Raw genomic sequence first — 12,274 nt, 5'->3', positions numbered from 1 at the left:
CCTATAGCTAACATCAAACTCAATGGAGAGAAACTTAAATCAATCCCACTGAAATCAGGGACAAGACAAGGCTGTCCATTGTCCCCATATCTCTTCAACATAGTACTTGAAGTCCTAGCCAGAGCAATAAGACAACTAAAGGAGATCAAGGGGATACAAATCGGAAAGGAAGAGGTCAAAGTGTCACTATTTGCAGATGATATGATAGTATACATGAGCGACCCCAAAAATTCAAGCAGAGAACTCCTTCAGCTGATAAACACCTTCAGCAAAGTGGCAGGATACAAAATCAACTCAAAAAAATCAGAAGCCCTCCTATATACCAAAGACAAAAAGGCTGAGAAAGAAATTAGGGAAACAACACCCTTCACAATAGCCACTAATAACATAAAGTACCTTGGTGTGACCCTAACCAAGCAAGTGAAAGACCTGTTTGAGAAAAACTTCAAGTCTCTGAAGAAAGAAATCGAAGAAGATATCAGAAGATGGAAAGATCTCCCGTGCTCATGGATTGGTAGGATTAACATTGTGAAAATGGCCATACTGCCAAAAGCAATCTACAGATTCAATGCAATTCCCATCAAAATACCAACTCAATTCTTTACAGACCTTGAAAAAAAGATTCTCAGCTTCATATGGAGAAACAAAAAACCCAGAATCTCCAAAACGATCCTGTACAACAACAGATCATCTGGAGGTATCTCCATTCCTGATCTCAAGCTGTACTACAGGGCAACAGTAATAAAAACTGCATGGTACTGGCATAGAAACAGAAAGGAGGATCAATGGAACCGCATAGAAGACCCAGAAATAAATCCATACACCTATGAATACTCGATATTCGACAAAGAAGCCAATTCCATTCAATGGAAAAAAGACAGCATCTTCAACAAATGGTGCTGGACCAACTGGATGTCTACATGCAGAAAAATGAAAATAGATCCATATTTATCACCCTGCACAAAACTAAAGTCAAAGTGGATCAAGGACCTCAACATAAAACCAGATACCCTAAATCAATTGGAAAAAAAAGTGGGGAGCAGCCTAGAACTCATTGGCACAGGAGACAACTTCCTGAACAGAACACCAACAGCACAGGCTCTAAGAGCAACAATCAATAAATGGGACCTCATGAAACTGAAAAGTTTCTGTAAAGCAAAGGATACCATCATCAAAACAAAATGACTGCCTACAGATTGGGAAAGAATCTTCACTAACCCTTTATCTGACAAAGGACTCATATCCAGTATATATAAAGAACTAAAGAAGCTGAAAAGCAGCAAACCAAGTAATCCAATTAAAAAATGGGGAACAGAGCTAAACAGAGAATTCTCGACAGAGGAATATCGAATGGCAGAAAAACACTTAAAGAAATGCTCATCCTCATTAGCCATCAGGGAAATGCAAATCAAAACGACCCTGAGATATCACCTTACACCCATCAGAATGGCCAAGATGAAAAACTCAAGCGATAACACATGCTGGAGAGGTTGTGGAGAAAGGGGAACCCTGCTCCACTGCTGGTGGGAATGTAAACTGGTACAACCACTCTGGAAAGCTATCTGGCGCATTCTAAGACAAATAGGAATAGTGCTTCCTCCAGACCCAGCTATACCACTGCTAGGTATATACCCAAAGTTTGTTCAAGTACACAAAAGGGATACTTGCTCAACCATGTTTATAGCAGCTCTATTTGTAATAGCCAGAACCTGGAAACAACCCAGATGTCCATCAACGGTGGAATGGGTACAGAAATTGTGGTATTTTTATACAATGGAATACTACTCAGCAATCAAAAAGGAGGAAATCATGAAATTTGCAGGCAAATGGTGGGATCTAGAAAAGATCATTCTGAGTGAAATATCCCAGAAGGAGAAAGACAAACATGGGATATACTCACTTATATAGACCTATAAGATATGATAAACATAATGAAATCTATACACCTAAAAAAGATAATCAATTGAGCGGACATGGGGTAAGATGATCAATCCTTGTTTAGAAAGACAGATGGGATGAGCATTGAACGTAAGACAGGAGTCTACTGAGCGCATCTGAAAGACTAACTAGCAGTGTTTTCAAAGCAAAGACTCATGACCAACCCTTTGGCAGAGTACAGGGAATCATAAGAAAGAAGGGGAGTTAATCTGATGGGGAAAGGATAGGACCAAATATATCTGGGCACAGGGTCTTTTCTGAGACTGACATTCAACCAAGGACCATGTATGGATATAACCTAGAACCTCCACTCAGATGTAGCCTGTGGTAGCTCAGTAACCAATTGGTTTCCCAAAGTGAGGGGAACAGGGACTATTTCTAACAGGAACTCAATGACTGGCTCTTTGGTCTCCCCACCCCCGAAGGGAGGAGCAGTCCTGTTAGGCCACAGAGGAGGGCTTTGCAGCCAGTCCTGAAGATACCTGATAAAACAGGATCAGATGAATGGGGAGGAGGTCCCCCCTATCAGTGGACTTGGAAAGGGGCACGGTGGAGATGAGGGAGGGAGGGAGGGAGGGAGGGAGGGAGGGAGGGAGGGAGGGAGGGAGGGAGGGAGGGAGGGACTGGGAGGGAATGAGGGATCGGGACATGGCTGGGATACAGAGTTAATAAAATGTAACTGATAAAAAAAAATAAAATAAAATAAAATAAAAAGAAACAAAAAAAAAGAAATATAAATAAAAGTTTAAAAGTACATCAACTCCTGTGTCATTGAATTCTATTTTAGCTTTGTCATTTGCGTCTTTTGCGATTTTATGTATTAGAACGTTTTCATACGTTATAAATTTTATTAGTTGTTTGTACTTTGTAAAAAGCAGTTACAAACCATTACGCATTCAATGCTTTGCCTGTTCTTTGACTGCCATGCTTACATGTCTTCTTAGAATATCTGTGTCCACGCACATTTTCTTCAAGTTGATCTAATAAAAATTTGATAATGGGAATTTTTGTCATTAAGCAAAACGAGTTTTAATTTTTGTTGTTGTTATTGGCTACTATTGCCAAAGTTTCACTGCACTTTTGGGGTGATTGTTTTTAATGGTTCCGATTTTCATTACTTTTTGCTTCACCGAGAACTTCTAGGACAAAGATGAAGGCAATGGTACTGGCAGAATCCATTTCACATTACAACCGCTGGTGCACTGTGATCCAGTTCAGACACAGAAGCTAACGTTGGTGGTGGATGTGGTAAGTGATATAAATTTTTTCTTGTGAACCACGTATCTGTAGTCTTGACAACACTGGAAAGGATGTATTATTTTTCGCGTTTCGTAGATGCCAAGGTGTCAAGATCAGGAAGGACTCGTAATCTGTAGTCTCTGAGTTACTGTAACAACAAAAGTCTCCCCTGGTTTCAAAACCCCTGTCACCAGAAGTAGCCTAAAATAAAACACCCAGAAGAAATCCAGCTGTGGCACCGCTGCTGTCTCTTCTTCCTCCCTGCAGCCATCCTCCTGAGGCCGGCCTGCTGTGCCTTCTGGACTTTTCTCCAGGGTCCAAAGGGACTCTGAGCCAGCTGGCTCCTGGGAGGGCGCCTGGGGCGGCGGGGCGGGCGGGCTGCGGCTCGGTCCGCGCGGCGGGCTTCCCCGCCCTCTCGGGAGCCCGCCCAGGCACGGTCCTGACCCTCGCGGGGACACGGCGGCAGGCAGCGCGGCCCCAGCCTCCCCAGCCTCCGCCGCCATGCCCCGGGTGCTGGTGGTGGGCGCGGGGCTGACCGGAAGCGTGTGCGCCGCGCTGCTCAGGAGGCAGCTGGCCGGGCCCCTGGACCTCGCCCTGTGGGACAAGGCTGGGGACGCAGGTGAGTCGTGGGGAGGCCATGGGCAGAGGCCGCCGCGGTGACGCAGGCCGCCGCCCGGGCGATCACAGGGGAGAAGCCCAGCGGTGCCTGGCCCCGAGCCCCAGCAGCCGCAGCTCGCGCTCTGCGCACGCGCTGTCACGTGACTCGAGGCCTTCGCTGCCGGAAGGCAAAGCTCATGCCGTAGTGCGTAGTGCGGGGACTGGCTAGACACAGAACCGCACCGCCTGGGCCCCTCTGTGCCATTGCAGCTCTCGCCAGAGTCTGCAGAACCCCAAGCCCACCTTGACCAAGACTTTCCAGATGTCCAGATTAAGGAATCCTCTTTGTAGGTCCCCACGGAAAAGCCTTCCTTAGTCATTCTTACCTAGTCACCCATTTTGTTTTATTCGTTCATTCATTTGTTCAGATTAACACATGTACTAGTGACACTGTGAGACAGTGGTATATTATTCATGAGTCTTTTATTTCTTAAAAAAAATACAATGACAGAATACCCAGAGCAATTATGTATGATAAAGACGCCAAATTGCATTAATTATGTTTTAAACTACAAGGAAATCATGACATTTTACAGGCAAATGGTAGGAACTAGAAAAGATCATCTTGAGTGGTGTAACCCAGAAGCAGAAAGACACACATGGTATATACTCACTCATAAGTGGTCACTAGACATATAATGTAGGATAAACATACTAAAATCTATAGTCCTAAAGAGGCTAAACAACAAGCAAGACTATAGGGAAGATGCTCAATCCTCATTCAGAAGGGCAAAAGTGATAGACATCGGAAGCAGGAAAAGACAAGGAACAGGACAGGAGCCTACCACAAATGGCCTCTGAAAGACTCTACTGATCGAAGTATTGGAAGCAGAGGCTGAAACTCATAGCCAAACTTTGGGCAGAATGCAGGGAATCTTATTTAAAAAGGGGGAGATAGAAAGGCCTGGAAGAGACAAAAAAAAAAAAAAAAAAAAAAAAAAAAAAAAAAAAACTAGCCCCTTGGGTCCCTGCAGAGACTGACCATGCATAGAGAGGACCTAAAACCTCTGCTCAGACATAGCCCCTAGACTCAGTCTCCAAGTGGGTTCACTAGTAAGGGGAGCAGAGGCTGCCTCTGACATGAACTCAGTGGCAGGGAGCCTTGCCAGGCCACAGAGGAAGACAATGCAGCCAGTCCTGATGAGACCTGATAGGCTAGGGTCAGATGGAAGGGAAGGAGGACCTCCCCTATAAGTGGACTAGGGTAGGGGCATAGGAGGAGAAGAAGTGAGGGAGGGATTGGGAAGAGATGAAGGAGAGGGCCACGGCCAGGATACAAAATGAATAAATTGTAATAATTATTAAAAAAATTTTAAGAAATTTAAAAATGTTTTAAATGCATTTGGACAAAGACAATAAAGCCATCAGGTTGTCCAGGGTGAGTTGTATAATTTCAAAAGGTTCGCTTTATGCACTGACAGTTGCTTATGGATTATTTAAAGGGGGAAGAATGACTACTGCCAAAAGTCCTCACGATCCCCGATGCACAGCTGACTTGGGAGCTCAGTATATCACCTGCACTCCTCATTATGCCAAGAAGCATCAAAAGTAAGTTTGACACTAGGAGTCTCAATAGATAGATGTATGGTGTGAAATGATCATCCATTCTAACACATTTTAAACTTTGCCTTTTTTAACAGCGAAATGTTCATATGATCCTGTAAAGACTGGATACAAGTATACCTGGAACAAACAGGGCTCAATAAGCTTTAGTCATTTTTAGCGTTGGAGAGGGAAGAGAATAATGAAAGTCAGTATTTCTAAGCACGTTTAAAGTGGGCCATATAATAATTTCCTATATGCTTTTCTTGACTTAAGCTTTATATAAAGAACTAGGACTTGGCTAATGTCAGCAGATTTACGAATTCTTGAAGCATTTCTGTTCTTCCAAACACAGGATACCCTGAGTTGATCATATGAAGATGTTTATAAAGTGTGATTTGTTTTTTTTTTTAAGTACGTGCAATTTTTTAATTGATTACGTGTTCGAACATGGGATGCAAACTTCCTGTGGAAACAGGAGAGGAATGCGGCCCCCAGAGGTCTAGGGGTACAGAGTTTTTAAAGGGAAAAAACACAAGCACGGACTTACATGCTTTGGCATTTGATGACTGGGTAAGGGAAATTGACTTTTGAAATGATTTGGTCCACTTTAGGTGCCAAGAATGCAAACAGTTCTGACCTGGTCATATGGGCCCATTTCCTAGCAACTGTATAATTAGTGGGAAAGAATGCAGTAAGGCTAGTTCTTCCCCTCAGGGCATTACTGGACATATCTCCATTTGGCTGGCCTTGGTTCAGTCTTGGGCTCTAAACTTTAAAATAATAGCCACTGATTTTTAATCCTTTGGTCTCTCATTCTTCCTTCCCATGATCATTTGAAGATGCAATCTTGGGTCTTCCAGATATGACCCTTTGTATCCTACAGATTTACCTTTCCGAAATGGGATCTGAGTACCATTACTTTATCACTTCCAAGTATTCCTTAATGAAAGCCATCAAGCGATTTAAAATACAAGGCCCAAAGATGAAAATCAAAATGAGTAGGGGTCCCTGAAGGGTGGATATAGAGGTAGTAAGAACTATTATACCAGGATTTAACTCATCCTCTAGAATCTTTTCTCTCTAGGCTCTCTCTAGGCTTTTAGTCCAGTTGCTGCAGTAACAGTTCCTATTCCAGCTAAGCAGATCCCCAAGATAATAGCTAATGTCAGGGAGCCCCTTTTCACTTAGCATCTCAGCCTGCTAGGTGGGATTTGGGGCTGAGGGTCTTGTCTTCTGAAATTGCTTCAGTGCTGACAATAAGACTGTTGGCATCAGGGGCTAGGAAGGCTGAAATGCCAGTCAAAGGCTGGGCAATGAAGTAGTCCTCAGAAGCACCTGGTTAGTTGATCCACCTGAAGGGGCAGTGAGCAATCATATCAGTTTCCAGCAAGTCCAGATTTCAGCTTGCAGTCCATAGCTGATCCCAGAATAGAGTCAAACAGGTGAAAATCTGCTGAGACAAATTCAGACTAGAGACAGAACTTAAAATTTGTCTAATAAATGGGAAAAGTGAGGAATCCCAAGACCAGGGGTTAAAAATATGGAATGCTTCACGAATTTTCGTCTCATCCTTGCGTAGGGGTCATGCTAATCTTCTCTGTATCGTTCCAATTTTAGTATATGTGCTGCCGAAGAGAACACAATTTTATTTTTTTAACTTCTAAGAGTTCTTAGAAGACAAGACAATGCTGTAGAGCTAACCATACTATTATATTATATTATATTATATTATATTATATTATATTATATTATATTATATTTAATGATTATTTCAGATTTTATGAGGAGCTGTTAGCTCATGGGATTTTGGAGCCTCTGACCTCACCTATTGAAGGAATGCAAGTGAAAGAAGGGGATTGCAACTTTGTGGCACCTCAAGGAATTTCTTCAATTATTAAGCACTACTTGAAAGAATCAGGTGGGAATTGGATCTTCTCTGCCTTTTAAGATAAAAGTTGGGCATGAAATGTTAGTATCCTGTGGAAGATTCTAGAAATAGTTATACTCTTGTCTCCTTGACTTCAGCCTTTCCTCCCTCCAGAGTAAGGCTTAGTCTACAGTGCGTGCTTTTTTTTTTTTTTTTTTTTTTTTTTTAACAAATGTTTGTTTCTCTACTGAGCTGTATGGCTGTCTCTATTTACTATTTGCCTGTTTTTCATATCAACAAATTTAATTTGCTTTCTTTAATGGATATCCGAAGTAGAACATTATGTATGTCCTTCTTTTATAAGTTACCCTGGTCATGGTGTCTCTTTGCAGCAATGAAGAAGTAACTAAGGTAGGTAATAAAAATTTTCCCTTTTCTTGAAAATAGGTTCTTTTCTCATACAACAATATATCCCACGCTCAGGAGTCCCATAAAAATATTAAACCGAAAGACCTGGTGCAAATCTGTGCAGGCCCTGTTGCATGCTGCTTTAGTTTCTGTGAGCTCATATGAGCTTTGCTCGGTTGCTGTAGAGAGAGATAATAAATTCGTAATGGAAGGTGTCTATGAGGTAGTAGAAATAGTAGTAGTAACTGCAGTGGTATTTTATAATTGTTTCCTTTACAATAAACATTGATTGGAGGCCCTGAATAAAGTGGCAGATGGAGGCGTTGCTACTGATTTAGAGAGTAAAGAGAGATGTGAGGACAGAGGTAAGGTTGAGGAGTGGTTGTTTGCCTGAATGGCTTTTCACTTCTTCCTTATTCTCCTGGAAAATCCTGGTAACACAGACCTTATTCTGCCTTTGGAGCAGGTGCAGAAGTCTCCCTCAAACAGTGCGTGACCCAGATCAACCTGAGAGATAACAAGTGGGAGGTCTCCAAGGACACAGGCTCCCCTGAGCAGTTTGACCTGGTTGTCCTCACCATGCCGGCTCCTCAGATTCTGGGACTTCAAGGTGACATCGTCAACTGTGAGTACACCACACTATTCATCTACTTGGGGAATGGATTGAGGGGACACAGATTTGCTTTTCTCATTGAGCGGAAGATCTAGTCTCAGTCTATAGGTGTTACGTTTAAAAACTGTTATGGTCTCATGGTTTACTTCCTGAAGTTAGTCTAGGTCATTATGAAGCTAACAGAATGGTCTGAAACTAGTGAAAATTGAACAGTTTGTTTGTTTGTTTGCTTGTTTGTTTTGCCCTTGGTTTTAAAAAAAAAAATAGTGCTCTTTTGGATGTGCTGTGGTGTGGCCTAAAAGAGCAGTGTCTTTGTGGCCATCCTGAAGAGAAGCTATTTATCTTGGCTTCCTATTGGGTTCCTCATTTCCTATCTTCTTGTTGTCTTGGTTATGGCTAAGTGTTTGCTGCTGTTGGAGGAAATCATTTAGCCGTACTGATAAGTAGGTGAGTGTGATAGAGGACACATTATTCTGCTGGAGCTAAAATTATTTTAAAATAGCCAAATTTATTTAAATATATATATAAATTCCTTTGCTTGAATAAGAAAGGGTTAAAAAGCATTTTCTTACTAAAATTAGTGTATTTTAAGAAGGAGTATGGTGGGCCATTGATAAACAGAATACACGATCTCTGTAAACAATTCCAACATTATTTTATATTCTGTTTTCATACGCAGAGAAACTATTAAAACATTATAAAGATTTTGAAAAGAAAGCAAAAATTCTGGTGAAGCCGGGAAACATTGCTATCTCCCAGTGGTCAGTTTTTACTTATTTTATCCACCTGAGAAAGACAAGCGGGAAGTCTACCCAGAAGGGTTCTCTGGATAGTTTGAGCCTGTCTCCATGGCGCCACTCTTTCCTGCTTCCTGAGAAGGCTTGACCGTGAGTTTCCATTTTCATAGAACCAAGCCTGTAAGAGGCTGTGGAAATTTCGTCTCCCCCAAACCATGCAAGTGTGTTCAGGAAGAGGGTCGGGAAAACAGCATGGCCTGCTCTGCCCGGAATTTGTTCAGGATGACTCTGAGTTCCTCACCCTCCCTCTGATTCAAGCCCCTGCTGCATGGTAGCTCCTGCTCCTGCCTCAGTGGGAGCCAAACAAGCCCTCCTTCATTAAGCTGCTTTTGTGGGGGTAGTCTGCCTCAGCAACAATGACAGTGATTAGTTTGTATCTGCAGAATCGCGATGTTTGTCTGGCAAAATGGTCAGGTATTGGCAAGTTCATGTGAGTATGAAGTGTCCCTTTGATCTCAGCACTCAGGTGGCTGAATAAAGAGCACTGCAGATTTGAGGCTTTTATGGGGTACATAGCAAGGTACTGGTTTGCACACATGCACACACCACCACCACCACCACAAACTAGCATGTACATTGGTGTGTTATTTCTGATTATAGTGTTATTCAATTTTTTTCACAAATTACTGGAAAGGCTTTAAGACCCAAGTCTTTTTCCCCCGTCTTGAAACAGCATTTATGTGTTGGAATTAGTTTAGAGTGATTGACAGTAGAGAGCTACGTTTGTTTTATTCATTTTTAATATAAAATGTGCAATAGCCAGAATCTGTGAGAAGGAGTTGAATTTCCTGTATTTTTTCCCAGACTCTAATCTAAAAATAGGCATTTGGGAATGTGCTTTAAATGCAAATATCTTTCTAGTTGGCAACTGTTATCCACCTTCACAGGAGGTTGGGGAAAACTGGATACCTGAGATTTCAAAGGCTATAGTAGAGGATTGGGAAACATCCACTTTCAAAGTCATATATTCCCCTCTAGTGGCGAAAGTGTATATTGCAAGTCCCGGGTGCGGCTACAAAATGCCTAGAATGTAGGAAAACACTGCTTTTCTATTTTGTTTTGTTTTGTTTTCTCATTGTCTCTCTTTAAATCATGTCTAGGCTGTAGAGTCAACATAATCCCATATCTTACCTGAAAATTTTTTGCTATCGTTTTGGTGTAGTGTGAGTTATAGTTACTTATCACTTTTTATATTTTGTCTTTTATAGAAGAAACAGAACTACCTGCTTTCTTCTGGCAGTTAGTAATTATATTTATTTCTTCTCCCAGCCGGGAGAATAGGGGAGCTTCCGGGACCATATGACCAGCCTCTCATGGGTTACTGTTCTGTAGCTCTGTTACTTTTGCCATGTTAATATTGCCAAGATTATTTCTCTCTCCAAAGCAACCTTAGGCGTGATCATCTTATTCATTCTTGTTAGGGAGACTGAATGTGAACCCCCAGCATTGTGGCTGCAAAGCCAATAACAATGGGGTACTGAAGACGCCCACTTCAATCGGGATGATGTTAATCCATGCCACTGGATCCATTAGTTTTTAGGGGTTGTTGTTTTGGTTTGGTTTGGTTTGGTTTGGTTTGGTTTTTAAGTGAGATTGAATGTCCTAATGGTTGTGTTGCTGTCTAGTGGTTATATTTAGAGTCATTATATTCTCATGATGGACTGATTGTCCCCATAATCAATGGGAAAACTTTCACTTGATGTATAATTTGCCAAATATTCGTAGAGTTATACTTGCCCTTTTTTTAGTTCTGTTTGCTTGGAATGCTGTTTTCCATCCTTTTCCCATAAGATATATTTCTTGCAGGCAATAAATATGCAGGTCTTGTGTTTTAATTCAGTCTACTAATCTGTCATTTTTAATTGGAGGCTTGAGGTCATTAACATTTAGAGTTATTATTGAATGGTATGTAGTAATCTGTGTTGGAAATGAGTGGCCTATAGAGTTTAAAATACATCATTTCCTGCCCTCCTTCTGTTTCTGAATCTGCTGCTCATCTGATGCTTTTGCCTCACATGCAACTTGCTTCTTCTTTCTTGAAGCTTTTCATAGTCTTTATTTTAACTGTAATGTGACTTATATTATAATATAATATATTATTATATTATATATATTTTTTTTCTGGTCCTTTGTTGCTAATATCGAAAATGGCCCATTTCTATGAGGACATATTTTTTTTTCTCCAGATAAGGAGAGTTTGTGCTGTAGTTTTATTGCTTATACTTTCCAAGGCCTTTAATCTGTGCTTCAACTTCTGTGTTCATTTATAAATTCAGTCTTTGTGTTAGTTATTTTGTCCATTGCTGCAACAAAAACCCTGATCAAGGCAACTTATAACAGAAAGTTGTAAATAAATCGTACGGTTTCATAGCCTTAGGGCCCATGATGGCAGAACAAAGGCATGGGGCGGGAACAGCTAAGGTGAGGTGGAGTTCCCATCTTAATCTGCAGAGAGGAGGGAGAGAACAAGGAAGGGAGGGAGGAGGGAAGAATGGAGGGAGGGAAGGAGGGAGAGAGGCAGGGAGAGAGAGGAGGGAAGAGAAAAAGAGAGAGAGTATATACTAGTAATGGCACAAGTCTTTTCCAAAGCTCTCCCCCATTACACAACTTCTTCAATAAGAACATACCTTCTAATTTTTCTCAAACAGTTCCACCAACTAGAGATGAAATATTTAAACATATGAGCTTATGGGGAGATATTTGCATGCAAATAACTATATTCTACTCCCATAAGCTGTGGCCATAGCTTAATGCAAAATGTGCTTAGTCAAACTTCAAAGGTCCCTACTGTCTTTCAGTCTCAATACCAGGTAACAGTCCAAAGTTCCAAGTCTCTTCTGAAACTCAAAACAGTGTCTTTATTGTCATCTCCTATAACATAAAAATGTCAGCCATACGCTTCCATCACATAATGTATATATATGAATCAGCTTTCCGAAAGGGATGAAACAGGACCTAGTGAGGAAATACCGGACGAAGGCAAGATGGAAACCCAACAATAGGGACGACTCTTTAGCTCCGTGTGTAATGTCAGGTAGCTTACCTGACGCTGCTGCTCATTTGCTGCCTGTCTTCTGTCTCAATCTGGGTCCACTCTCCGTGTGCAGCCCTTCTCGACAGGTGTCTGTGGCCCCTGCAACTCCTGGGTGTTCCTAATGCAATCCAAGCTTCACGTGTGCGGGGTCGCACAGCAGCCTCGCAGGACCTCCG

At 41.7% G+C, this 12,274-nt stretch overlaps 1 protein-coding gene and 1 non-coding gene across 4 annotated transcripts in view; one reads left to right on the top strand and one right to left on the bottom strand.

Moving 5' to 3' along the window:
• Positions 1-3,556: 3,556 nt before the first annotated feature.
• Rnls (renalase, FAD dependent amine oxidase) overlaps positions 3,557-12,274 on the top strand; it is a 263,796-nt gene continuing 255,078 nt past the window's right edge. The window contains exons 1-4 of one of the 3 annotated variants that reach the window (XM_060388430.1): positions 3,557-3,796; positions 5,277-5,382; positions 7,155-7,297; positions 8,121-8,279. In XM_060388430.1, coding sequence (XP_060244413.1) covers positions 3,679-3,796; positions 5,277-5,382; positions 7,155-7,297; positions 8,121-8,279 — 526 coding nt within the window. In that variant the 5' untranslated portion in view covers positions 3,557-3,678. The remainder of the gene's footprint in view (positions 3,797-5,276; positions 5,383-7,154; positions 7,298-8,120; positions 8,280-12,274) is intronic. The other 2 variants (XM_060388431.1, XM_060388426.1) reach the window with 2 other exon arrangements.
• On the bottom strand, positions 6,914-7,018 carry LOC132652068 (U6 spliceosomal RNA). The gene has a single exon (XR_009589560.1). It is a non-coding gene; the product is annotated as a U6 spliceosomal RNA (small nuclear RNA).

The sequence above is a fragment of the Meriones unguiculatus genome, chromosome 1, assembly GCF_030254825.1.
Source record: "Meriones unguiculatus strain TT.TT164.6M chromosome 1, Bangor_MerUng_6.1, whole genome shotgun sequence".
Lineage (NCBI taxonomy): Eukaryota > Metazoa > Chordata > Mammalia > Rodentia > Muridae > Meriones > Meriones unguiculatus.
Note: the sequence above shows the minus strand (reverse complement) of the source record. Positions and strands in the feature narration are given on the sequence as shown.